Genomic DNA, 25,057 nt, shown 5'->3' with positions numbered 1-25,057 from the left:
AATGAATTTTAAATACCCTGACAGGCTGTGAAAGATGCCACTCAAAGCTCCAGATGTTTGCTGAGGAAAGATTTGCTGTTTGCTGATGAGCCTGTGATCCACTCAGCTGCTCCTTTGATTGAGAGATCACAATCATAATGAGCAGTGGTTTCTCACTAATGTCAACAGTGTTGTCTGTAGCTACTTAGCATATAATGCGGGCTGCTTATTATAATGATTATGTCATCAAAAAGTTGATCACACATTTTAAAAGCATCGTTTGTATTTTTAAAATAGATTTGTTGATTTTCTGGTGCCAGAGAAAAAGAAAGGATTACAGCGGGCTATAATGATAATTTAAAGGAAAAAAAGTTTATAGTATTATTGTTGTGTTGCCCTCCAAACGTGTAGGATTAAGTACTCACCAGCTGAGGGCGCTACACGACCACGGTTTTGAACAAAGACGTGTTGATTTTTCGCCCAGGCATGAACCTGAAAACAATGCTGGCAACTGTTTAAGCATGAACACAAATCTGGCTGCACTCAACGAAAACAAACGTGGCTAATCATCTAACTTACCCACACTTTAGGAGATCAATAGGTGTTAAAGAGCGCAATCCGCAGAGTAGTTCACCTCACAAAGGCAGTAAGAGACTGCACAGAGCTGTTGTGGATTACCTGTCTCTCAGAGATATGGGGGGTAAAAAGTTAACAAGATTAGCCACAAAACCCCTTTAATCTTTTCTGTTTCATCAGGCATGGTGTTGGAGTTTACGAACACTAAAACTTGTCCTTTTTTTCGGTCATAAAAACGAAAACGATCATGCAATCCATACTTTTTATAAGCAAAGATCCAACTACCAAGCGTTATTACTGCACGCCTTTGGTATTTTCTATTATATATATCTATAACAAAATAATTCATAATCTGTCTAACGTCCTGAGTGGCGAGTTTACAGTGAGCACTTCATTCTGGTATGTTTAATTTCCTATGGAATAAGTACTAAAGGCTATCCCAATAGAAACTTGTCAGATTTTTATATGAGAACAAAGGTGACATGTCCGGATTTGAAATCAAGGATCCGGGGAAGGAAAAAGAGGGAGGGGGGGTCATTTATCAAGGGCCCCTACGGCTTGCAGCCATCGTGGGTTCTCCACCAAAATGTAGACCGACGTCACCGCTTCCGCCCTGCAACCCCCCCCCCTCCCCTGCCCTCCCCTCCCACCCCTCCTCCCCCGTTCCCTCTCTCGCTCCCTCCTCCCTCCCCCGGCGTCGTTGGAGCTGCTCGCCTGCCTGCAATCCAACATGGAGTAGAGAGAGATGGGGCTCTAGCGGGGCCACCCCTCGGTAACAACAGCGACGACGCGCTTTTTACGCACAACTGGAACCGGAGTCGTCGGTGAAAACATGCGCCTTAGGACTTAAAATCGGAGTGTGTGCCTTGTGTGTCCGTGTGTGTGCGTGCGTGTGTGTGTGTTTGGGGAGGGGGGGGAGCGAAGAGAAGAGCTGGATTCGGCAACTAAATTGTCTGTATAGGCTACGTTACCTACCGAAGGCGATGGACTATTAAAGTTATAGAAAAGGGGCATTTGCGATCCAGGAGAAACTGGGTGGCTCCGGGGGGGAGAGAGGGGAAAAGTGAGGAAAAAGAAGACGGAGGCACAGCCAGTCGAAGGCAAGCCAAAGAGCCGACACTCGCACAAAGGCGCAGGGGGGATTTATGCGGAATTGGAGACAGAATCGGAGGAGTCGCGGTGAAAGAATGACGAGCGAAAAGTATGCAACCGCCGTGGTACGTTACCTGAGGTGAAACGAGAAAAATGATAGAAGAAACACACCCAAACGAGTAAGTACCGTGCCTCAAAGATTTCCCTATCCGTCTCTGTCCTTTTTTCGCTTGTCCATCTGCCTACAAGTTGCAGATGATTGGGGCAACTTGGTGGAATGTGCAGCCTAAAACTCCCCCCCACAACAACTGCTGTTCATGTATGTTTTGCTTATTTTATATTATATTCACTCGATGAGATTCGGTGCTTAAACGCTGCTGTGAAGCAATGCATTGACAGTGCTGTAGAAGAGGGTTTCTTAGGGCCCCCACCTCGGTGTAGAGACCAGTCTTGAGAAGGCAAGAGAGAAAGGAGAGGAGTAGGAGGAGGAGGGGAATAAGCGTGGGTGGATCGGAAACATTTTCTGAAAGGATCTGAAGCGAGGGAGCAGGCCCTGTTGCAGTGTAACTTAGAAACTCAAACACGCCTCGAAGTTACACCTTTTATAAATACACAAACGGCGGCGAGCTCACACGCCTCGTGTTTGTGCGTCGTTCAGTAAAAAAGGAGAGAGCCGACCGCGTTTGCAGAGGTAATTTCGCCTCGTTATTTGGCCACATCTGTGTGTTTGCTTCCAACCGAAGGGGGAAGTCTCACAGGATATGAGATATCCGATATGCCTCATCCGCCATCTCTTTCTCAATCGCCCTCATTTGCATAGCCTGCCGCGCTCCATTCATAAAAAAATACAGATTGTAAACGACGACTTGCCCTGGAAAAAAAATATATACGCGTCTGTTTCTCTTCGAGTCGAGCCCCGTGAACTGTCCGATTCTGTCCGACTCACAGACCCCTTGGATCGTGCTGTTGTGTCTTGTAGCTAATATAGAGCCGTACGTTATGTAGGCCTGCAGACCTGTTTATATGGCACCGACAGGCCTAAACGGGAGCACTCGAAGCTTAAAATTAGCTTTACCGAGAAGGAACTGTAGATTAATCTGAGTTTCATTTAATACCGAGAAGGTGTCATAGCGCTTATAACAGGGTTGTAAGAGTTTTTCCAATGTGTATATGGATTCGAGCCTTTGCCAAAGTCAGTCCCTTTAACGCTCAAGTGAAAATGTGCAGACATATGGACAGACATGTCAGAGCTATATGAATTACTGGCTCCTATAGTTTGCCTGTTTAATAACTCCTTTCACATTAGCCTATATCGACAACCTCTCGGTCTCTGTCAGGCTACACGGGGCTGTGCTCGGTAGGAATGCCTGCCTCGCAGGTCGTTGTCGGTGGGGGGGTGGAAGGGCGAAGGGCACCGGAGGGGATGTTTGCGCTGCGGTGGCGTGACGCCGGCTCATTCATAAAAGCCCTCTAACCTTCAGCGCGTCCCCATTCATGCCTGCTGGCCGTAGTCGGCTCTACGAAGCCAGCGTAAAGAGAGTGCGTGTGTCTGTCCCCCCTGTCCACGGACAGACGCCGGCAGGGGAAAGGGGGACCACAGCCTAAGCTGTAACTGAACGTGTTTAAAACTGTTTAACTGAAACTGTTTAAACATTTCCTGTATTCAACACCACTGCTGTTGGCTATAGCTTCATGGTCTTGTTCTGAGTCACATATTTCTAAATATCGTAGGTTTTTAGCAAGCCCCCCACTTCCGGCCGAGAAAGGGTTTCCATGGTGATGACGTGTAGTTCTTCTCTCGTGGCGTGATGTGCAAATTGGGCCACGCCCACGACGTAAAAAAAGCTGACTTCCATTAACAAAATGAAAAAGGTTTTTGTTTGTGATAAAGTTTATGAACTTTTTATAATATAGTTTATGAACTTGGTAGAAAAAAATCAGTACCACTTTCTGATAAGGTGCCATTTATAAAGAGGTTAATACCTGTAATTAATGGCCATATTCCTGGTTAATAAATTATTTACTAATAATCTGTGGATTATATGTGGCGTGAAGACAGAAAACCTCTTCACCAATTTGACAGCATCTGTGTAGTATTTAGAAAAAATGACAGAAACACATTACAAATACTTTAAAAAAATACTTTTTTTTAAACTTTTCTCAAACTACAGACATGATGGATTATTTTCGGAACCATTTTATTAATCATTTATTTACATTTATCTATGACATTTATCTATGACAGTCATCAGTAAACTAAAGTTTGCTGATGACTTATTACAAATTGGGAAACCTACTGGAAGCATCTCCCCAATGAATTTAACTGCTAACAAAGTGTCATGCTCGAGGAAGACTTTCCACAACCTGTTAACCCAAAAGTTGTTATTAATGGCTTATAAGCATTAATCAACCACTTATTAATCATTAATAACATAATTCTGCTAATTGAAGTTTAATAAATGGTAATGCTAATATCTACAGTTAGTGCTGATGCTAATACAGACAACTCAGTTTACGTCTTGAATCTCATTGGCTGACTGATATTCAGACGGATGTGAGCTGTCTTCTGTAAAAAAAAAATTTAAAAGTAACCTTTCAGCGTCACTATGCTGTTTCATACAAAAGTGTTTATTGTCTTATTACTGGAAGAAAATAATCAGTGAGCAGTTATCTGTTAGTTTGTGTTGTGGTTTTCTTATCAGTAATAAAAGCCTGTTGTGGGATGAAGGCAGGATCAGGAAATAAAAGACACACCTTTTAAACCTTTTGTGTCATGTTAAAAGGTGCAATACGGTAGCTTTTCTTCCGACTATGTAGCCTGTGTCGCAGGTTAGATGTTTAACTACCTCTCTTACTTTCCTAGAGGTTCGTTGTGTCTTTATTTTTATCTTTAGTGTACCTCTTTTCTGATGCTTCATCCTATAGTAACTGAGTCACATGCACACATTTGAGTGAGTCACCCGCTCAATGGAACAATCTCGTTTGATATGTCTGTTTGCTATCAGCAGGCAGTGTGATTACAGGCACGTACGCATTCATTCTGTTTGTGAGGGTCTTTCGTTGACCACGTCCTAAACCAAACTACAACATAGCCATCATGTCCTCTGTTCGGAGGATGTGCCTCTTTGCCCTGTCCTTCTGAGGACATTTGTTACCTTTTATAGAAGTGCAAGAGCTCTCTTGCGCACGCACACACACTGCAGAGTCAAAACACGAGCAGAGGATGTATTGATCTGGTGTGTGGTGCTGCAGGGTCAGCATGTGCACAGTCAGTATTGGACAGGAGATGCCCAGTGACATTCAGCTAAGGTCAACGTAGCAACGAAATATAATCCATCCCTGAACAAAAAGCACTCATCAACCGGCACACACAGCAATGAGGAGTTAAGCAGGTCTGTATGTTCCCTCAGCAGGACTATTCTGTTCCTCACACATATATTTTTCTACGTTAGCAGCATTTGATAGTGAGACCATAATAAACCTGACAGGTGTGGAATTTTGAGACAGTGGGAAAGCTCATTGCCAAAACGGTGCATTATTGGCAGAATAACTCGTAATAAATTTGAGATGCTGTAGAAGAGGTTTCTCTGCCAGCAGCTGATTCTGTTAACAACACATCACCGCCTCGGTCATACAGAAAACATGTCAATTTCTAACATAGTGTTATATCTAAATTGGAGCATCACACAATATTGTGACAGTTGTACATTTTGTTAAAGGAAGAACCCTCCCTTAGATACCTCTGACACTGTCATGAGGTGTATGTAAGACGGTTAATTTTCTTTTGTACTCAAAACAAAAGAGAAAACAGCACAGACAAAGACCAAAAAGAAACATGACAGTCTCCAAAAATGAGAAATATACATGTATGTCAAGTAATCTACAAAGTAGGCACCGTACAGCCACAGTCTATTAGAGTGGATACATCTGGATAAATACGCAAGTCCATATCATGATATATATGGATCCACAGATAATTAGCATGACATACGACATTAGTAACATACAGATCACCCACAGGCATACAAACATAATGCACACGCACAAACAAAGAGAGCATGGACACACACGCCGTGTCCACAGATGAACTTCCTTAACAGACCCTTGGCATTTTTTTCTCTCTTTCTCTCTGTACTCCCCCTACACACACACACACACACATGCACGCATCATGTGGAACAGATCCTTGTTCACAGTGTTTCCTGTGTTTTACAGAGCAGCTCATCACTGGTTGCTATCCGGAGCCTTTTTTTTTTATAATGGCCTGAGCTGTTTATATCTGGAGACCAAACAATGGACCCGGATTGTTTGCCTGTTTTTTTACTAATTTCTGCTCATCAGCTGACTGGATGACCAAGATTATAATAGCTTGAGTTTTCATTCACTTTACTCAGTGTGTTCTTCCCTTGTCACACCAAGTATACAACAATCCACTGTGCTGGTTATTGAAAGACTAAACTTCTTTTCAGCTCTTCAGTAAATGAACTCTGTGAACTTTAACTTCCTCAGTAAAAAGTTCAGGCTTAAACTTACATAGTAGAACCTGGATGAGTGACTTCACTCAACATGTGAAATGCATTTTGCGTGTGTTTAATGTATGTACTTATGTAGACTAATAATACTGCGCTGTATGTGACGTGCTTTGTTGTTCCACCTGATTATCCTTTCTGGTCCGTCTGTAGCTTGCATTATTTAGCTCGTCTTCCACCAAAGCCACATTTTTCTATTTTTCTCAACATTACATTTAAAGGAAAGGAGATAATTCGGCAGGACATATTTCAAAGGTCATTTTGTTCAGTTTTGTGTCTGATAACTTGCCTAACAGTATCTCAAACTATTCAGCTCTGTAGGCTAAAGCGTTTATCACTAAAACATACAAGTCAGTCTCAGTCCTTTTATGCTTAGTTTCTCTTATGCAGCTTCAGATCTTTGGTGATCTCAGCTACACTTGTGAAAAAGTTGCTCCACTATCAGACTTTACTGTCATATTAAGTCTAAGCCGATACTTCTTGGGGACTTTATTCTTTTGATGTTTTAAAACTATCCCAAAAACACGTAATAGAGAAAGACTACAGGCTATTTAAAACTATCCACAAATAGCACCAGGAAACATTGCAGCCCATCATGTGTAGTGGTAAATATATCACCATATTTAGACAAGGGTAGCCCTAAGAGAACAGACTTCCTAGTGTCCAATATGCAAATCACTTTAAGTTGGTTTGGTGCCCTGGAGCTGGACTACATGCCGCCCAATTACAAGATAAACATTCGACATCTGACAGTTTATGTAAATGAAGTCTGCCCGATCAAACACACCGAGGCTGATGTTGTGGCAGACATCAATCACAGATTCAGAGAGCATTAGAAAGCCCCTCATCGCTTACATTTGACCCATTGCAGTAGGTCTAACTCAGTATAAGAGGATATGAGGCATAATAGAGGGTCTTGGTTGGCTTTTCACTCGCCTATAAGAGGGTTAGAACCAATCAGCTTATTTTCAGTTTGGTTTCCGCCTCAATAGAGATGGAGGAAGTTGCAGAGTCACATCAGGGATGGATGACGGCCTTCTCTTGGAGTACAGTGTACAGGCTGTTGGACGTCATTATTTTGGGGATTCAACGCAATTCAGCCCTGAATGGTTGTTTTAGTACCAAATATATCACAGTGCCCCAGTGGCCATGTAGGCCATTAAGCCTACACAAATGATGCTTTGGAGTTCCACAGTTAATTAATCTTGATTTACTGTAATTTTGAGGCTTTGCTTTGCAATCTTTTTTTTTTAAATGAGCATAAACCAAAGTTTTTTTTTTGTACTGTAGGCTTGAGAACAATCGGATCTATGATAGGATTGTTTCATCCATTTTAAAATGATTAACTACAGTGACACTTTTTTTTTCTCTCCCAAAGAGATCTACAGTCATGAATAGGTCTGAACTCTCATTGTGATTGGTCGGTTGGGTGTGGGATGTTATCGGTTAACGCTCCTGTGCACATTAGTGACCTCTGTCATGTCAACTGACACACTCGCAGTCTCACACAACAGCAGCTTGAGTCTTGTGCTGCCCAGACATGTGAGCGCTCCATATAACTACAGCTGATTGACAGAAAGCCGATCAAACTCACCCTCAGGAGGCTCCATTGTCAATAGCTGTGAATGAACTCACTTCACCCCACTTCTCTTGCTCTATCTCTATCTCTCTTTTACATTTTATATCACATTTTCTTAACAACACTGTTATTAGCAAATGCAGCTGTATTAAATCCAGCATTGTAATTAAGCACTTTCTTATAGTACACACTGAAGAAATTGTGTATTCTCAAATCCATAGGTGTTTGTTTTACATTTCTTTGAACTCTCCTGTTTTGTGAATGAAATGAAATGAAAGGGGGGAGAATGGCTAAATCACATTTTGAATTATTTAATGAATGATGTAGTCAGCCATGGATCAAAAAGAGGAACTTAGCGGAGCTCAAAGTAAGGCTTTATCCAGTCTGAACAAAGTGAAACTCATGACATTAGCAAAATCTATCTCTATCTTGGTATTTTGACCTGATAAACAACATTTACAAAGTTATTTGCCCCTGTACTATATATGGCATCACTGGTGTCCCAGTATCAGAAGTGTGAGCCTGTGCCCATACCGATTACCAATACTGAAACAATCATGATCATGAGGCACCTTTCAGTGACTTCCTGATCACTGCAGACACGCCATGTGCTGTGTGTGTGGAGCTGCAGGGAGAGGCAGACCCTGTGTGGGTGTGTGTGTGTGTGTTGTTCTGTTGATCAGGCAGAGGTGCGGCCAGTCATTCTTTATCAGAGGAAGTATAGCCGCCCTTATCACACATGGCTGGGCTGCCCTCACTGACCCTTTTATCTGTCACACATGAGCTGGATTCCAGCCCCTGATAACCAGCAGGCTTCCCAGCCCCCTTTACTGTTTTAATGCGTTATTGTTACACGCCAGTACCACGTCAGGTATTTGGAGGATCCAGCTGATCTGTTAATAGTTTGCCCTAAAAGTCTGTATTTAAACAACTGTTCATTTCAGCTACAATTTCATGGTGTTTTGATAGTAAACATAGAATATCAATGTTGACATGGCTTACAGGCAAACAAAATTAACAGATGGAACTTAAGAGTTCATTGATGGTGCACTAATGTGGCTTGGTAGGAAATCTACAGCTGTGTTCTCCACCCACATCTCATTTCCTGATTATGATACATACTTGTTTGCAAGGTGTGTGGACCGGCATAGAAATACAAAAACTAGAATGAAGACTTGAAGCACAGCAGTACTGCAATAACTCTCTGAAATTCAGAAACCAGGGAGTAACAGTCTGTTAAAACATAGTGTACAGAGATGTTTGTACCTGGTTTAAAGGCAATAGGGAGACAATCAGTTGGGTAATTTTAGCTAATACGACAGATGTAAGAAAAATTCCACTCTAATAGTAGCTGTTTATTCATATTGATGAAGAACTGCCACCGAAAACTTGAATATTTTGATCGGTGTAGTCGGTGAAGACCAAAACAGAGCAACAACGACTGTGAATATTGGACGTGCATTCACCAAAATGAAAGCTAATGTAGCTATGTGTCTCCTAGATGGGTAACTAGACAACAGTTTGCTAACACATTCGCCATATCCAGCAAGGTGCTAATGTTATGCTTACAGCTTATCGCCACTGCCTCCAAGTGTCCAAAAAAAACTAGCTAATGCTGATGCTTTTTTATATCTAAGGGTGAAATGATTGCAGTGGCTGGAGTGTGAATGAAACTGTTGGTATGTTTGCAGCAACAATGTACTGCTTCTCTCTAAGAAACTCCAGCCAGACACACCCTGCACCTTCGACCTGCTTGTTCATGAACAGCTCATATTAAATTAAAAGAGGATGTGATACATGAATTGCTTGCTCGTTCCTTATCAGCGGCGCGTTGAGTTCCCCCTCTATCTCTCTTCTAAACTGAGTCATCACTCAACTTGTGACGCAAAACTTTACATCCTTGTCCCACCTAAAAGAGACTTTGAAACGCATTCGCAGCCTAAAACGTAACACGGTTTGAGCACATGACGATTGTAAATCACTTTCTCAAATATGAGGCACAACCACAATGTGTGGACAAAGGTGTATGAGTTTAAATATTTTGTACGGGAATTATAAAGTATAAACCGCCTTTTCCTCAAAGTAGGCGCCACAGTCCTTTTTCAGCAGCGGTACCTCATGCAACATTCGAGTGGACAGAATTAGATTCACAGTTCCCAAATGGACTGTATGTGTGTGTCTGTGTGTATTTATGCCAGAATGTGTGGTCACTCCCAAGTGTATTAAAGTAGCACGTTGCTGCTGGTTGTGGCTGTCTGTGTGTTCCAGCCACAGATTACAGGGCCTGTCGGCAGACGGGACTCTAAACATGGGTCACAAGACAGCCCAAAATGTGACAAGTTCATCTCAGGGAGCTGATAGCTGGTATCGTGTATCTTAAAGCGCACATGCTTATATAGCACAGAATTTGGTGTTATTTCTGTATGTGGGTGGCCTGGACGTGTGGTTTTCGTATGTGAATGTGGTGTACACATGTTTGAGTCATGTTGAACCGCGGTGGTGCAGTACTCGAACAGATTTTCAAAACATTTTTCTAAATATTTTCCAGTGTGTCAGAATTAATCACACTTGAAGATTTACAGCTTAAACGAAAGGTTTTTGGACTTTATCACGCTCCGTAGGTGGGTTTCCATCCACGTCCATTTATCCACATTTTCAGTTTGCACATAAAAAACCTGAATGAAAACACCAGAAATTCAACTCTACTACTCTTTAAATTCTTTTTTATTTCTTTTCTTGGCTCCATCATGCAAAGGCTTTGGAACCATTCTGAAACCGCAGAAATGGCATATTTGCATTGTTATCCAGAATGGTAGCATCCGTATACACAGAGCAGCCTTACATAGTCATCTAGGTAGGCACACAATCATGAATCAGTAATTTATTAATTATCATAAAAGAACCGTTAGCCATTGACTAGCTGACCCTTCAAATTCATTCTAGCTACTCTAGCCTCTCAGTCGCAACTGTAAGCTAGTTTGCTAGCCTGACTCCAAGATCATGAAATAATGGAAATATAAATAGATCACTGACATTTCTGTTTTGAATTTCTATTATGGCCTTTGTTGCCATTCAAGTTTCCCATGTGGCTAAGTAGAACCTGAATGACTATTTACCTCCTCTCATTGTGGTTTGGCACAACAAATGAATGATATCTGCCTACGAACTCCAGTCTGGCAACACCAGCTTTACTCTTCCAGTTAATGTCTTTAGGGCAATATCAAATCTCTAGTGTCTACATTTAATCGAATTTGTTTAAAAATACTTATTAAGGCAGGTTTTGGCAAAACTTTAATATCTGAATGGAAAAGTCTAATTTGATAAAGTGGAACAGAGGATTATTTAAGTGTGTGTGTGTGTCTTTACAGGAAGGCACAAACTGTGTGTGTGTGTTTACATGACAGCACAAATCTTGTGGGTTAACCTGTGGTTGCTTTTCTGTTCGGGCTGTTTGGCCGCTGTCACCCAGTCACTCGGTCTGTCATTCAGTCAGTTTTATGAATGTGTGTGGGTGGGAGCTGGTGAACCAGTTTTGCCACCTGTGTGTGTGTGTGTGTGTGTGTGTACGTGTACATCAAATCCCTGGGACTGTCTCTAAGCTAATTATATAACAACACTTCTCTCATTCACTCCCACTCTGCCTCCCTCCCTCCCTCTCTTTCTATGTTTCTCTTTCTCGCTTCATCCCACACACACACACACACACACAGAGCGCAGCATCGGTGAAATACACAGAGATACATCCTGTTATTGTCATATCATTCATGTGGATTGGGGCCGTGTTCACTGCATCGCTGATGGTGGCTCTCGGGCTGATGCCTGAGAATGTCTTGTGTTTTTGCTGATACTGACTTTGATGTATGAGAGTCTATAAAATCTAATAATGATATATGGGTTCATATTAGCCCATATATCACTTATAGCTCATATATGACTCTGTTCCAAATCATCTGAATTTATTTTTCATTTGTTGGCTGATATATATGTCGATTCAGACAGCTTGTTTTGTACAACCAACAGTCCAAAACAATGATATGAAAAAGAGAAAAGAGGTGAATCTTCACATTTGACAAAGTGAAAGTAAAAAACAGAAGTAGTTTACGTTGAAAAAAAACACATATTTCATGTTTTTTCAGTTCAGTTTTTTGGTTTAGAAAATTTCTTAATTACATAGCTGCAAGTGAACAGATCATCAGCAGACTGTGCATGTAGAGGCCAGCCTCCTGTAAAAGAGTAGTTGCCTCTCAGTGGAAAAACCTTTAATCAGTAAAGGTTAAAACGTGTGGTGAAAGGACTAATGGGTATGGCACATGCAACAACAACAACAACAACAACACATCCTTGGCAGAAATCAAACCAGGGATGTTACGATTATATATATAACCTCAAAGCCAACCGACACCTTGCATATAATCACAGGGTCACCCCAGGAAAATGTTTAGCCAAGGCGGGAAAACAGCTCAGGTTATGACTCATCGTATCTTATGATCAAATTAGTCAGCAAGTGGTGGCCTAAACAACAGCCGCATTCATTAAATACATGTAGTTTGCTGTTTAAAATAGAAATTATCTGGTTAATGCCTGATGTTTTATTTAACAAAGTTATATACTAATTTTTATGTTAGCCAGGTGACCCACCTCTGCTATAAAATACTGCAGGAAATCCTGAATCACTTATCAGAGTTGTCATTGATTCATGTTCTGGTGGTCAAGTAATTGATTAACTGAATGATCAAGTAAGTGTGTGTGTGTGTGTGTTCGTTTTCATGCTGACTTGTCCCGGTGCAACACCTCCCACCTCGGCACAGCAAGGACCAGGCAGAGTCGTGACTTGAGACGCCCTCAAACATTCTGCCAATGTGCGAATCCAGCTCTATAATAAACTGCTGTGGCATTAACAAACCCCCGGACTCTTGCCAGAAAAAATTAGTTTGAGTTTACAGGATTGTCAGTTTTCACAAGCTGAGGCCAGGAAGAAGTGGTAGCTGCTGCCTGAGGAAGAATTTTTCTTGCCTAAAGAATTTTTGTGTTGCATAGAAAATATTTGTTCCAAGGCTTAAATACACATTTTCACATTCCCACCTGGGAGCGTTTGTTTTTCATTTTATTTTTACATTTATCAGACTACACTTGTACTTGCAAATTCCTGGTATTAATACCAAGAATTTGCCACACATTGATATTATCTTGTAGACATACGTTGCTGTATGTTTTCTGCAATTTTACAGTGGAAGAAAATGGTTTCTCTGCAGCTGACATCTTACCTGATACAAGTCAAACTGGACCATACTGTAACAAAATAAACATCTGATAATGATTTATTTATTTTTAATACCAATTTTGCTGTTCATTAGCCTGCTGCCAATGATAGTGTACGGTTTAAGTGCCTAGCCCACATGCTATCAAAGGGTGGTGCGTGGTGGAAAACTCTCCCCAGCTAAACACGGTTGCTTTAGTTGTTATGCTTGTAAGTGTTGATTGAAGCCTCCTGAGCTTTTGTTAATGCTTTTGTTATTACCCAATATGTTTACTGACGTCACTCACAATCAGTAGATAGTAGGTTATTGATTCTGATGATTTTGTTTTTCTAATATTCTTTTAATAGCTTAGTTTTTCCTAACATAGAATGCCATACAGAGCCATTAGACCCCCGAAATGAATTCCTTAGCCTGGATTTCAACTGTGTTTCAGACACAACACTGACAAAGATGACTGTAATCTAAAAATTTACATTGCTCACTTAATAGAGAATGAGTATGAGAGACAAAGCCAAAAACACACAATCCTTAGTAGTGTTATTGTTAAATAAATTACCTGTACATTGAAGTTATCAGTCTAATAATTTCTCCTCTCTCGCTCTGTCCAGTGACAGCTACATCGTGCGTGTGAAAGCGGTGGTGATGACCCGGGACGACTCGAGTGGCGGCTGGCTGGCCCAGGATGGGGGAGCCCTGAGCAGGGTGGGGGTGTGCCGCCTCCTGCCGCCGGAGCTGGCACCCGTGCCGGCCTTCAGCAGCTCCCAGTTTCTCATCCGTGGTGAGCGGCTACGGGACAAACAGGTAAAAGTCAGACACAGTGAACAAAAAGTACATCAAAGCACATTAAAGGATAAGGGATGGAAAACGTGTCCCTGATGTGAGTGGCCGATATATATTGGATAAACAGGTGATCCTGGACTGTCCACTGAGGAAGGATCTGGTGTACACCATAGCTACGCCCACATTTCATCATTGGAAGGTGGAGGACAGGAGGTGTGGCCTGTCCTTCCAGAGTCCAGCTGACGCCAGAGCTTTCGACAGGGGGGTACGGAAAGCAATCGAGGACCTGGCTGAAGGTACGCTGTGCTGCAGTGTAACTCTCCATAAATTTATTTGGACACATTGTCAGGTTATAGATCTGTCAGGGATAACAACGTCCCAGCAGATTTGAAGCAGTCGAGAGACCATTATAAAGTCCACAGTTACAAGCACTTAGTCCTGGGGAGGACAGCAATGAAGGTGGACTTTGTGGAGAAAAATATATCTTAAAAACAGTTCCAGTAAGCATGTAAAAGTGAAGGTAGCGTCCATTCGTGGCAAATCTGATTTGGCGTAGGCACTGAACAGTGTGCATGAGCACACTCAAACACAACAGCTTTGAAATCTGTTTCCCAAATGTTGATTTTGAACTAGAAAGTAATCAGACCGCCTGGCAGAGTTAAGCGTGTTCAAATAACACAACTGTAGGAGTATTGTGCTGTCAAAAGTTTTGGGTCACACCTTAACTTTTAGGGCTACAGCTTGGATTCTGTTTGAAAGCAACAACTTTCAAGTGCCCATCTCTTCACCAGCTTCACTGAAAATGAATCGGAGTCCTTCTGCTGTTCACTGTCAGTGGATGAGTGCCAGTGAATATGTCACCCAGTAAAACGTTTGAAGCTTGAGAATTAAAAGTTGCTCCTGTTTTCTCCTCTGCAGGCTCCACAACCTCCTCTACAGCACTCCAGAATGAGGGCGAGCTGGGTGACGACGACGTCTTTACCGTAAGCATGTTTCCTACATTCATGTACTATCATAGCTGGAATTGTGGATGATAGAGGCCCATCTATGTGCTATCACCTGACTAAGCCATCAAGGTACAATAACCAGGATGTTTCAAGGAGACAAGTCTGAGGAAAATGCATCAGCTAGTCGAGGAAAGTCATTAAAGTTATATCATAGAGAACTGGCAATCTGCTGATAGCGATAATTAGCTTTTCCTCAGCTTTGTTGGAATTACTTTTACAAAGCTGAGCTGGAGTATAAAACCACTCTGTGCTTCCAGAGGGAAGCAAAATAAGCATGACTGGTTGTCTCCAGGATGTCACTTCTGTGCGTCAGAGGACATGTGCATAAAGCTGAACTCTCCTCAGTTTCCTCAGATTGGGAATTTTTTGAGCCTTGAGTCTCAGTGGGCAGCACCAGGATGTTATTTCAAGGTTCACTTCGCAATGAATGGCATTCTGCCGTGCCTCCAGTGTTTGTGTGCAAGCAGAGCGAAAACAGGCCTGTGCTAAGCAAATGCAAAGGGCTGCGCTGGTGGAGTTGCTTCAGTAACTCGTGAGAAACTTTAATAAGATTGAGGAACGCCAGTTAACAGATCCATAGGTATGAAGGCTTTTCAGACACCAATACCAAAACTCTGAGTAACACTTTTTCTGCTCTGGACGTTGTCTTCTGTCACAGCAATTATGAGGTAAACAGAATAAATACTCTTCATGAGATGATGCTGCTTTTCCCTCAAAAACTGGAACCCAGCTCAGAGGGCTCCAGCAAAACAATGCAGGGTTGTCGGGCAAAAATAGATGAACCTGGCTCAGCTTTTGCAGCAATGCAACACAACATCATCTGGAGAGGTGCTGTGTTGGCCATTCGCATACATACAAGCGCAGATTCCTGGCTGATTACTCTGCAACGTGAACACAGTATTTCTACTGTTTACCTTGCAATTGTTGCGACAAAAGATAAAACAGTTGCCGCTGCGATAAAGTTCCAGAGTTGTGAACCTTGGTTCCAGTACGGACTGAACAACTTAAAATCCCAAAGGAGTCTTTTACATCCAAAAACATTTCAAAACTGACCTCATTTCATCAATGTGGCAGAAAGTATTTAATCTCAGGACTTCACTCAGGATACCTGCCCCGGTACACGGAGCGTGCATGTTGTTTGTGTGTCAGGGCCTCTCCACCTTAAGTTAGCGTGGAGGACCCCCCCCCCCCCCCCCCCCCAACCCTGTAACGTGACACCGGGAACAGCAGGCAGGGTCACAAGGTCACTTCCTGTATTCCACCACCTCCCTCTCTCCTGGTGACCCCCCCCCCCCTCTACACACACACACCCACACCCACTCTCTCCACCCTCCCAGTTGAAAAAGAGAGCAGCCACCAAACTAGCAGCAAGCAGCTGTTTCCCAGCTTAGTGCAGGGCTGGTGATTTACGAGAGGAAGTGCCTCGTGGTTCATCTTTGACTTGAGCTGTCTGTAAGGGCCAAGACTAATAGGTGCTCTGCTGGGAGTGTACAGCCACCACAGAGACGCATACAAACACATGAGGAGGGGTGGAGGGTGAAGGGGGGGGGGGCTACAGCGCTGTCAGGGGGTGGAGCAAGCCCTGAAATGGAGCATCAGGTTTTCAGGAAAATAGAAGTTTTCAGAGCAACAAATCCAAGGCCGTGGCTGGGCATTGTTTCTCAAAAAGCTGCCATATTCACCCAGAATGAGACTCAACTGTTCATTTAAATTTCAGTTAAAGCTCCATAGAGGCTCATAACAGTTTATGTTTTTAAGCACAAAAAAAATAAAATTTGCACCACAGCTACCAGACAGCTGACATGTCTGTACATTATGCACCAGTGTGAGCATCGCATCGCCAATGTTTTGCATTAGCCAAGCTTGGTTTGGATTGGTCCAATTTGGGAGCCAGTCAGGTTCAGTAAGATCTGGACTGGGTTTTAGGCTCGAACAGAACTGTACTTTTTCGCCACCTGCCTCCGCCACAGTTTTTTTTAACATGCTATTCTGCTGACTAGTGCAAACTGTGCTGGATGCACCGGGAAAAAGTACAGGCGATGGTCGACAGCAGGCTGTCAATGGCAACCGAGCAACGCCACAGCTGTTAGCTCGGTGTGTCAGAACCCTTCTGGATTTATTTATTTACTGAATGTGGGCATGAATAGTTTTGTCTGTGAGTCTTTGTCTTGGCATTTCTGCTGTCTTCTCTCCGACAGTTATAGTCTCTCCCAGTATTTGGGAAAACAAAGTTTCACCTTTGTTTAAACAGGCAGAAAAGGTGCACGGAGCATATGAGACAAATCATCTTGAGAGAAAACCCAGCAGAACTAGACTCAGACTGCCAGATTTAACAACTGTGCCACTGAAATCACAGGTTAATAGCCATGTGATACACCGATGGATGCAGTACTGCTTGTGTTCCTCTCAGACTGCGTTAATGACCTTTCCTAAAGTTAGCGATGGCGGCACAGTTTGCAAGGCAGGCAGTCGTGGACAGAGGGAAATGCACCAGCAGATTTACAGCCCTGGGGGTGGTGGGGGGAGCAGGAGGATGGCGGGAGCAGAGCTAGGATGGACATACTTCCCTAAATTATTCCTCGTTCGCCAAACCTAAACTTAACCCAACCCTTCCTCTGTCCCTCCCCTCAGCACGTCTCCCCTCTCTGCCTCTATTTTGGCTCATTCACAACAGGGGGAGTGAAAGCTATTGAAGCAATTCTGGGCTCATCCCAGGAGAGTGAGACAGGCCTGTTGATGGATGAATCCTCCCAAGCTTTGAGTCGGGACATGTTTTGTGTCAGAAAATAACTTGAAATGCCCTCTGTCCAGCCTTGGGCCAAAATATATAGAGAGGATGTCCAGAAATATAAACTCTCCCCCTCGACTCCTCACTGTCTCTGAGTCCTCTTGTGCTGTTTGAGCTTGCAGCTGAAAGTCTGGTCTGTGTTTTGAATTAGTTGCAGCCGTGGAGGCCAGAGTCAGACTGGTTTTAAACCGTATCAGCTCCTCCTCCCGGTAATGTCTTCTCCAGGGGGGCGTGTCCAGGAGCGGAGGCAGCATTTTATGTTATTTTTGGCCGGCTGCTCTGAGGGCTTTGTAAGAAAGCTGGGGGAAATTCTCAGCATGGTGGTTTCCATGTGGGGAGCAGGATATAATGGGGATAGCTTCAGCAGACAGACAGACAGACAGACACACGCCAGATCTGGGTCATATAACTCTGGCAAATAATTCATAGCATTGGTTTTAGATGGCACATGCAGTGTTACCTGACAACGACCCATGTTAACACTGCAAGAAATGCAGCTCTACTGAGATCGATTGTATTCTGGACTCATTTAGAGAAGTTTAGTTGGGTAAAGAAATAATGATGCTTAAATGATTGGAAAATACAGTTTGGAGCTTCGCACTGACCCAAAAGATTTTTGGAGCATTGTTTTGTAGATTATTTTGGTAGATTATTTTTGTCCAGTGTCACTGTAGTAGAGACACTGGGATTACTGGCTTTGATTTTAGGGTTTCTCACCAAGTTCACACCAGGTGTGTCGGCCAGAACACCAACTTAAGGCCAAAACCTCCCTGTATATCTATATCCAAATGAAGAGGCAGGTGATGGAGCATTCAGGGGTTTTATTGCTCTCTTCACAGGCAAGGAGGTCATGTGGTTCTCTATATCAAATACAATAAAGTGTAATGAATGAAAATTAAGGATCTTAATAGTCAATAAACATAACATAAACAGTATCCCAGCTCTTAAACACAGTTCACCTGACAACTAGTATGTTAACACACATATATAAACAACATCACGCTCATAACGTCACACTAACGACTCAAACCGATAACAATAAACATGACGTGGCGTGACGCGCACTCAATCCGAAGGGACGAGCTAAACGCTACGACTAGCTTGACGGCGCTAACATGGCTAAGTGCTAAAGCTACACCGCCGAACAACAGGGCCGATTTCAAGCTGCAGAATGTTGTAACACAATCAGTCAACGATACACGCGTACTTACATTTCACCCACGCACAGACCGCTCGCCGTGACGTTAATTAGCTGTTTAAACCCGTAGCGTTACTCACTCTGCCGGCTCTGAATGCCGCCAGTTACCGGAAAAACAGCAGCCAGCAGAGGGGGCCGTCCCAAAGTGAGCCGACCAACACTACATCTACAAACGTCGCACAATTAATATATAATAATCTAACTTTGGGGCCTTTTCTACAGTCACTTAGCCCTTTTATGGATGCTTTTTCATACGAGTCATAAAGTAAATCTACTCATTGATATCCCTTAGATACTGCTGGTGTTACAAAAGCTAGAGCCACAAAAAACACCTGCGCCCTTTTCAGTGGGTCAAACTCATCTTGACTATCTCATCCACAAGCGCACACATTACCAAGATGACATGACAAGACAGGAGAAGTACCGACCTGCCTGTCAGCCGGTACGCTGCTGTGACACCCCACAGAGGCTGACCCCGAGCGTGCCTGTCTGAAATCTGTCTGTCTGTCTGACCGCTACACAGCAGCAGCAGCAGCCCGACTGTCTAGTGTCTGGCCAAGGTTTGAGTTGGAGTGGAGCCCTGACAGCCTTTAACGGAAGGGGGACAGGATACTGTTCACACATGCACACGCACACACACACACACACACACACACACACACACACACACACACACACACACAGAAGTTAAGGTGGAATGTGTAGAAAGTGAGATTGAGGAAAAGAAGACAGGTTTCAGGGCGGGAGGAGAGAGTGAAGAGGCAGAAAAAGGTGATACTGCAAAAACTGTGTTTGCAGACTGATGGCTGCCTGATATGAAGCTCTGCTACCAACTTTAACTGAAGCATGAAATATCTATATATCTAAATATCTATATTTTCTGTCTCCACCTTCAAGACTGAAGTGGATTGAACAGGTGAAGTTTCCCTTAACTCTGCGGTTGTTTAACTAATCTTTAATTTGACTCCTCATTTCAGCACTAAATATTTTTGTTTATTGATTTATCATTTAAGTCATTTATCAAACAAAAACACCAAATATTCTGATTCAAATGTTGATTCAGCTCCTTTTTCATCATTTTCGATGCTGTAGTTTGTTCACTGTAATTGTGATATAATGAGGTGTTTCTAACATTTGTCCACCCCATCAATGAGGGTAGACTAAATAATGTTGTTGGGTCAGATGAGGTCCATCACCATTTTAAACTTCAAAAGCCTCAAACATTAATTACTTATTTGGTAACCAGCTCTTTTTGCGGACGTCACCATGGTAACATAACATCTCCATCAATTAAATGTTTAACTTAAGCCTAATTGTAGTTTTAGGTCTGATGGTTACCACATTTTGTGACTGTTGCTGATGCTTTATGGCAGATGTTGTTATCAACAGTTAAACTCAACACACAGTGATCCAAATGTGGATCAAGTGGCCTGAAAAACAGAGCTCACACTTCCTGTTTTCCCAATCAGAGCTGCACCGATGCTTCCTGTTTTTGTTTGTCCAATCATGGCGTCCTCTGACACTAACTATTTGTTTGGCGTATCCAATCAGAAAGCCGCTCTCAGCCCGCATCCTGTGTTTGTTTGTCCCCCTTCAGAACACCACGGACAGCTCATCCAACTCCTCCCAGAAACTGGAGAGCTCTCTGCAGCCGCTCGAGTCCTCGCCGCTTCCGCAGAGACATAAGTGCGTGATGGGACTTCGCCACGACCTCCATGACCCCTACCGGCTCTCAGACCACTACTTCACGGACCAGGTGAGACAAAACGTGTCTGGTAATATCACACAGCAATGCCAAGAGAGAGGAGGACCAGGTGCTGTTTCCAAAATGATTCTAAAAATGGACAAATGAAACCTTTGCAGATAATTACATTTATTGTGAAAAATGTTTTTTCATTTAGCCATTTATTTACTATTTTTTCTTATAACTGACTTGTTTTTTCTGAAGCAGTTGTTTACTGGTCACATGAACAAAGAATGTTCATGTGATCACTTCCGGCAGTGTTAAAAGTTTCATTCTGTCTTTCTCTTCAGCCGTTGTCTCGGCTTCCCCGCCACGTCACTTTCCAGGAGGACGAGGAAATCGTCCGCATCAACCCTCGGGAGCGCAGCTGGGAGCGAACCACAGAGCGCCACCACGGACGCCAGTCAGATCGCCCCTGGCTCAGGGGCTACGAGGACTACCGCCACGCCACTGTGCGTGACAAGTTCATTCACACGGACGACTCTGAGTCCTACGTCCACTTTGCCAAGCCGGAGGCGCAGAAGCACGACTACACCTACCCATTGCCACCGACCCTGTCGCCCTCAGACTCTGACCCCGCCCTCGGACCCTTGACCAGTAAGGGCCATGGTGGTTCGTATCGCCACGGCTTTTCCTCTGTGGTCTCCACCCAGCCCCGCTGTTTCCTACCGAGCTCTTCACCATCCACCAATGGCGGGAAGGGTCGGAAGGAGGACGGGATAGAGCGCGCCCAGTGCGAGCACTGCGGTGAGACCTTTTACATCTCCAGCAACCGGAGAGGCCGGTGCCAGGATGCGCCGGACCCTGTGCGGGCATGCATCCGGCGGGTCAGTTGCATGTGGCTGGCAGACACCATGCTCTACCACTGCATGTCTGACCCAGAGGGGGACTACTCAGACCCCTGTTCCTGTGACGGGGGCGAGGGCAGCGGGGGAGGCCGACGCTGGTTGGCTCTGCTCGGCTTGTCTCTGGTGGCGCCCTGCCTCTGCCTCTATCCGCCTCTCCACGCTTGCCACCGGGCGGGGCTTGCATGCGGCTGCTGCGGAGGCCGACACAAGGCCATGAGCTGAGCCGCCGTGCTTGGAAACCTCTCAGAGGAAACAACAAAAACCTAAACCCAACGCAAGCACAGGGAAAGGGAAGGATGGGGAAATACACAGAGAGGACAAGTGGTCATGGCTGCTCGCTCTCTTGCCTTGGTTTCTCTGGGTTTCTCTACAAATTCCAGACACTGAAATAAGCCAAAAAAAAAAAAAACAGTTGGTGCATTTTCTGAACGGCCTGGGAAAATAAGCTCCCCCTTACGGCAGACAGTTCTCTCACCTCTTCACATGGCCATTTCATGCTCTGTTTCTAGTGAGAGATCACTCTTTTTCAGGGGGCCTTTGTTTTTTTTTTTATAGCTGACCTATATGTCATGTATCACATATGCAGGTACTTTATACTTTGTACACTGACTCGGCGTCAAAGAACTTGAATTGTTTCTCTGTTCTATTTTTTCCTCTCCTTTGATGTACGCGTGGCCATTTTGTTTATATTCTATTCCAATATCAGGCCCGCTCAGCTCGACTCCAGCTACAAGAGAAATCAGACACTACACCTCTTTCTGTGTGTGTGTGTGTGTGTGTGTGTGCGCGTGTGTGCGTGCGTGCGTGCGTGCAGGCGTGTGTGTGTGTATGCGTGTGTGGATGGTGTATGTGCATGCTTACAATGTGCGCCGAGGCCTTTTGTTGTCTGTACTGCAGCTTATAGCAAAGCTCATGTATATAGTCTACATAGCTCTCCACCATCGACATCTTCTTTGTTCACTGAGACAAACGTGGTACTCATCTTAATCTTATTCTAATATCCCAAAGATTCTTGTTTTTATCCTATTTATTTTCTCACTGAATTGATCTACCAGCAAAAGGGTGCTGGGTTGTGATTTACTCACTGAAAAAGACGGTGCCTCAAGTCATGCTACAATACTCAAGCATCCGTCTCCCTGCTCCTTTCACGTTATTTCAAACAGTGCCTAAACTATCACCTAAACCAGGAACCCTATCCAGTCTTAGAATTCCAGTCTTTTTTTTTTCGGCTCATTTTACTTAACATACACTTGAAGCGGAGTGATATTTTAAGGCTCTGATTTCCTCATTCTTTACAGAACCTCAGCCAACAGTCCATGTCCCATCAAGGACTGAAAAGTCATTCGAAGATACCGTTAAAATTGGTGCCTGTTATGCCTTAAAATTTGGAGTCTGGCTCCAAACTTCACCCCTCTGAAGATGTCTGCTATAATGAAAAGCGTGAGCATTATGGCTCCAAGCAATCAGCCTCACCATATACTCTTAGAAAAGTGGTTTAAACTATTTTTGTAATGAAAAGGAACTCTTAAAATGGTTCTTGTTAAGTGTGTAAACTAAGGACTCTAGTTTGCCTGCGTTGTACAATCAGCTCCCCTATTTAACCCCAGCCTTCCAATAGAGCCCACCAGTCACATATATGGAACAGCAAAGTCCAAACTGATGGTTCAGTGAATGAAATCAGCCTCGAAATGTGTTCACATCTAATTAAAATATCCCGTCAGCTCCAAAAAACCCTGAGGTTTGAAAACAAATATAGGTATAAACCTATACCAGTCATTTTCTGCAGAAAACTGGACTTTTGTTTGAGATCATCACTTTTTTTTTGTTGCTGTATTTTGCAAAGAAAATATAAAGACGAATGAACTTTGACATGTACAGTGTCACTACATATATGCAGCAAGTCTTATTCCTCATTTAGTAAAGGTAAATAGTCGCTTCTTGCTGAGAGTTAGATGTCATTAACTTAGAAGCTAATCTAGAGCCACGAGCTGTGTAGCCTAGCTTAGCATAAACACTGAAAACAGTGTTTTGTTTTTGTTTCTGTTTGTTTGCTTGTTTTGTTTCGCTGTTCTCCCATTTCCAGCCTTTATGCTAAGCTAAGCTAATCGCCTCTTGGCTGCCTGGCTCTTTTCAAACTCCTTTAAGGCCTAAATATTTTATTGTAAATGGGAGATAAACATGAGAAATAACTTGCTGAGACCACAGTTACATGTGACTGGCGCGCACTATTCTTCCTACAGTCCTACAGCGTTTTCCTTCCATGCCAGATTTAGTACATCATCATACCCACAAAGAGTAACGTCATATGTTTTACAACAGCTCGAATGAATTAAGAATGAGACAATTCAACAGTCTGTTCATTCAGGGTTATAGTGGGTGTGTCGATGTACAAACACGGGCATGGGAGAGGGAAAGAAAAAAAAAGGCTGTCCTACCTGTGTCACCTGCTGTATGAGTGACACCTCAGCCGGCCAGTCACACCCTCACACTGACAGCACAACACTACACTGACAGCCACTGGGGTGCTTTATGTTTCATCTAAGCCTGGTTGATGGCAGCATTGGGGATGTGACTGGGAACACAATAAGCTTTTTGAAAATAAAATAAATATTTTAAAAAACAGAAGCAGGACGTCGGTAGGGTCCCCTTTGGAAAATAACGGGAGTCCAAAAAAAACGCTGAAATCCTGGAAACAAACATCCATCCCTGATTGTTTTGCCAAGGAAATGTCACTTACTGTAGTTGAAATACAGAATGCCTGAGGATGTCCTATTTCCTTCCCTGGTTGTGTCTGTTTCATACATCCTGTCCTGTGTACCAGTTTGTATGTCCTTGTGTGTGTGTGTGTGTGTGTGTGTTTATGCCACATCCCTTTCCCCTCTCCTGCTCCTTGATCCAAAGCTACGTGGGATCAGCTGAATATGCTATCACATACTAACACCTATCCAGTATAATCAGATCCTTCGATGATGTGATGTATCAGGGACGGGGCCAATCAGATTGGAAAGACTGTGTGTGTTTGCGTGTGTGTATGTGTGTGCGTGCATGTAAGCGTTTAATCTTTTTTCTCCGTCTCTCTGTCTGGTGTTTGAGTGTGTTCTCATATGTTAGAGCCATTTACAAGTGCCTGAACGCATCCTCTTTATCTCCTTGTGTATTTAAATCGAAAAATTAAAGAAACGACTCCCTGTAATGAATTAGACCCATTTTTTTACGCTTAGTATTTTTACCTCTGTAAAAAAAAGAGCAAAAATTATATTATATATATCAAGTGTATGTTGTACATTTTTATTTCTATTTTGTTTTTTTAAAATAACTGTTTCTAACATGTACGATGGATGTAGCTCTTGCTTTCGAGAAGGAACAGGAAGTACTTTGTAGATACTGAAGGGTGGCCAGGTCTGTGAGATAACTAAAGTGAAATGTGTGTTTTACCTTCCGCCTCCAATAAAATGAGAGAAAACAGTGAAACCACACCCGAGTCTGCTGCTTAATTTTACTCTTGGATTGAAGGTGTTTCCCCTGTTTATATCTACTGTAAAACAAGGAAGGCCTGTGTGTTTTTCTTCTGTAACAAACCACAGATCTTCTCCTACATGCATTATTGTTTATCCCCTTATTCTATCATTAATGGAACAAAATGCATCTTAATGCAAATTAAAAATGTTCCCCGTCCTCC

At 43.2% G+C, this 25,057-nt stretch overlaps 1 protein-coding gene across 1 annotated transcript; it reads left to right on the top strand.

The window, feature by feature from the left end:
* The first annotated feature begins 1,262 nt into the window (after window positions 1-1,262).
* On the top strand, window positions 1,263-24,852 carry LOC121189705 (sprouty-related, EVH1 domain-containing protein 2-like). The gene is made up of 6 exons (XM_041050094.1): window positions 1,263-1,826; window positions 13,622-13,814; window positions 13,921-14,089; window positions 14,712-14,776; window positions 20,384-20,542; window positions 20,821-24,852. Exons 1-6 carry the CDS (start codon window positions 1,801-1,803, stop codon window positions 21,598-21,600), a joined length of 1,392 nt encoding a protein of 463 aa, XP_040906028.1. The 5' UTR covers window positions 1,263-1,800; the 3' UTR covers window positions 21,601-24,852.
* Window positions 24,853-25,057: the final 205 nt, after the last annotated feature.

Source organism: Toxotes jaculatrix, chromosome 11 (assembly GCF_017976425.1).
Source record: "Toxotes jaculatrix isolate fToxJac2 chromosome 11, fToxJac2.pri, whole genome shotgun sequence".
NCBI lineage: Eukaryota > Metazoa > Chordata > Actinopteri > Toxotidae > Toxotes > Toxotes jaculatrix.
This window is presented reverse-complemented; position numbering and strand designations above follow the sequence as displayed.

Coding starts and splice junctions, on each gene's coding strand:
- LOC121189705 (XM_041050094.1), top strand. CDS start 1,801: ATGATAGAAGAAACACACCCAAACGA. Junction 14,777..20,383: donor GTGACGACGACGTCTTTACC/GTAAGCATGTTT, acceptor GTCCCCCTTCAG/AACACCACGGACAGCTCATC. Junction 20,543..20,820: donor ACCACTACTTCACGGACCAG/GTGAGACAAAAC, acceptor CTTTCTCTTCAG/CCGTTGTCTCGGCTTCCCCG.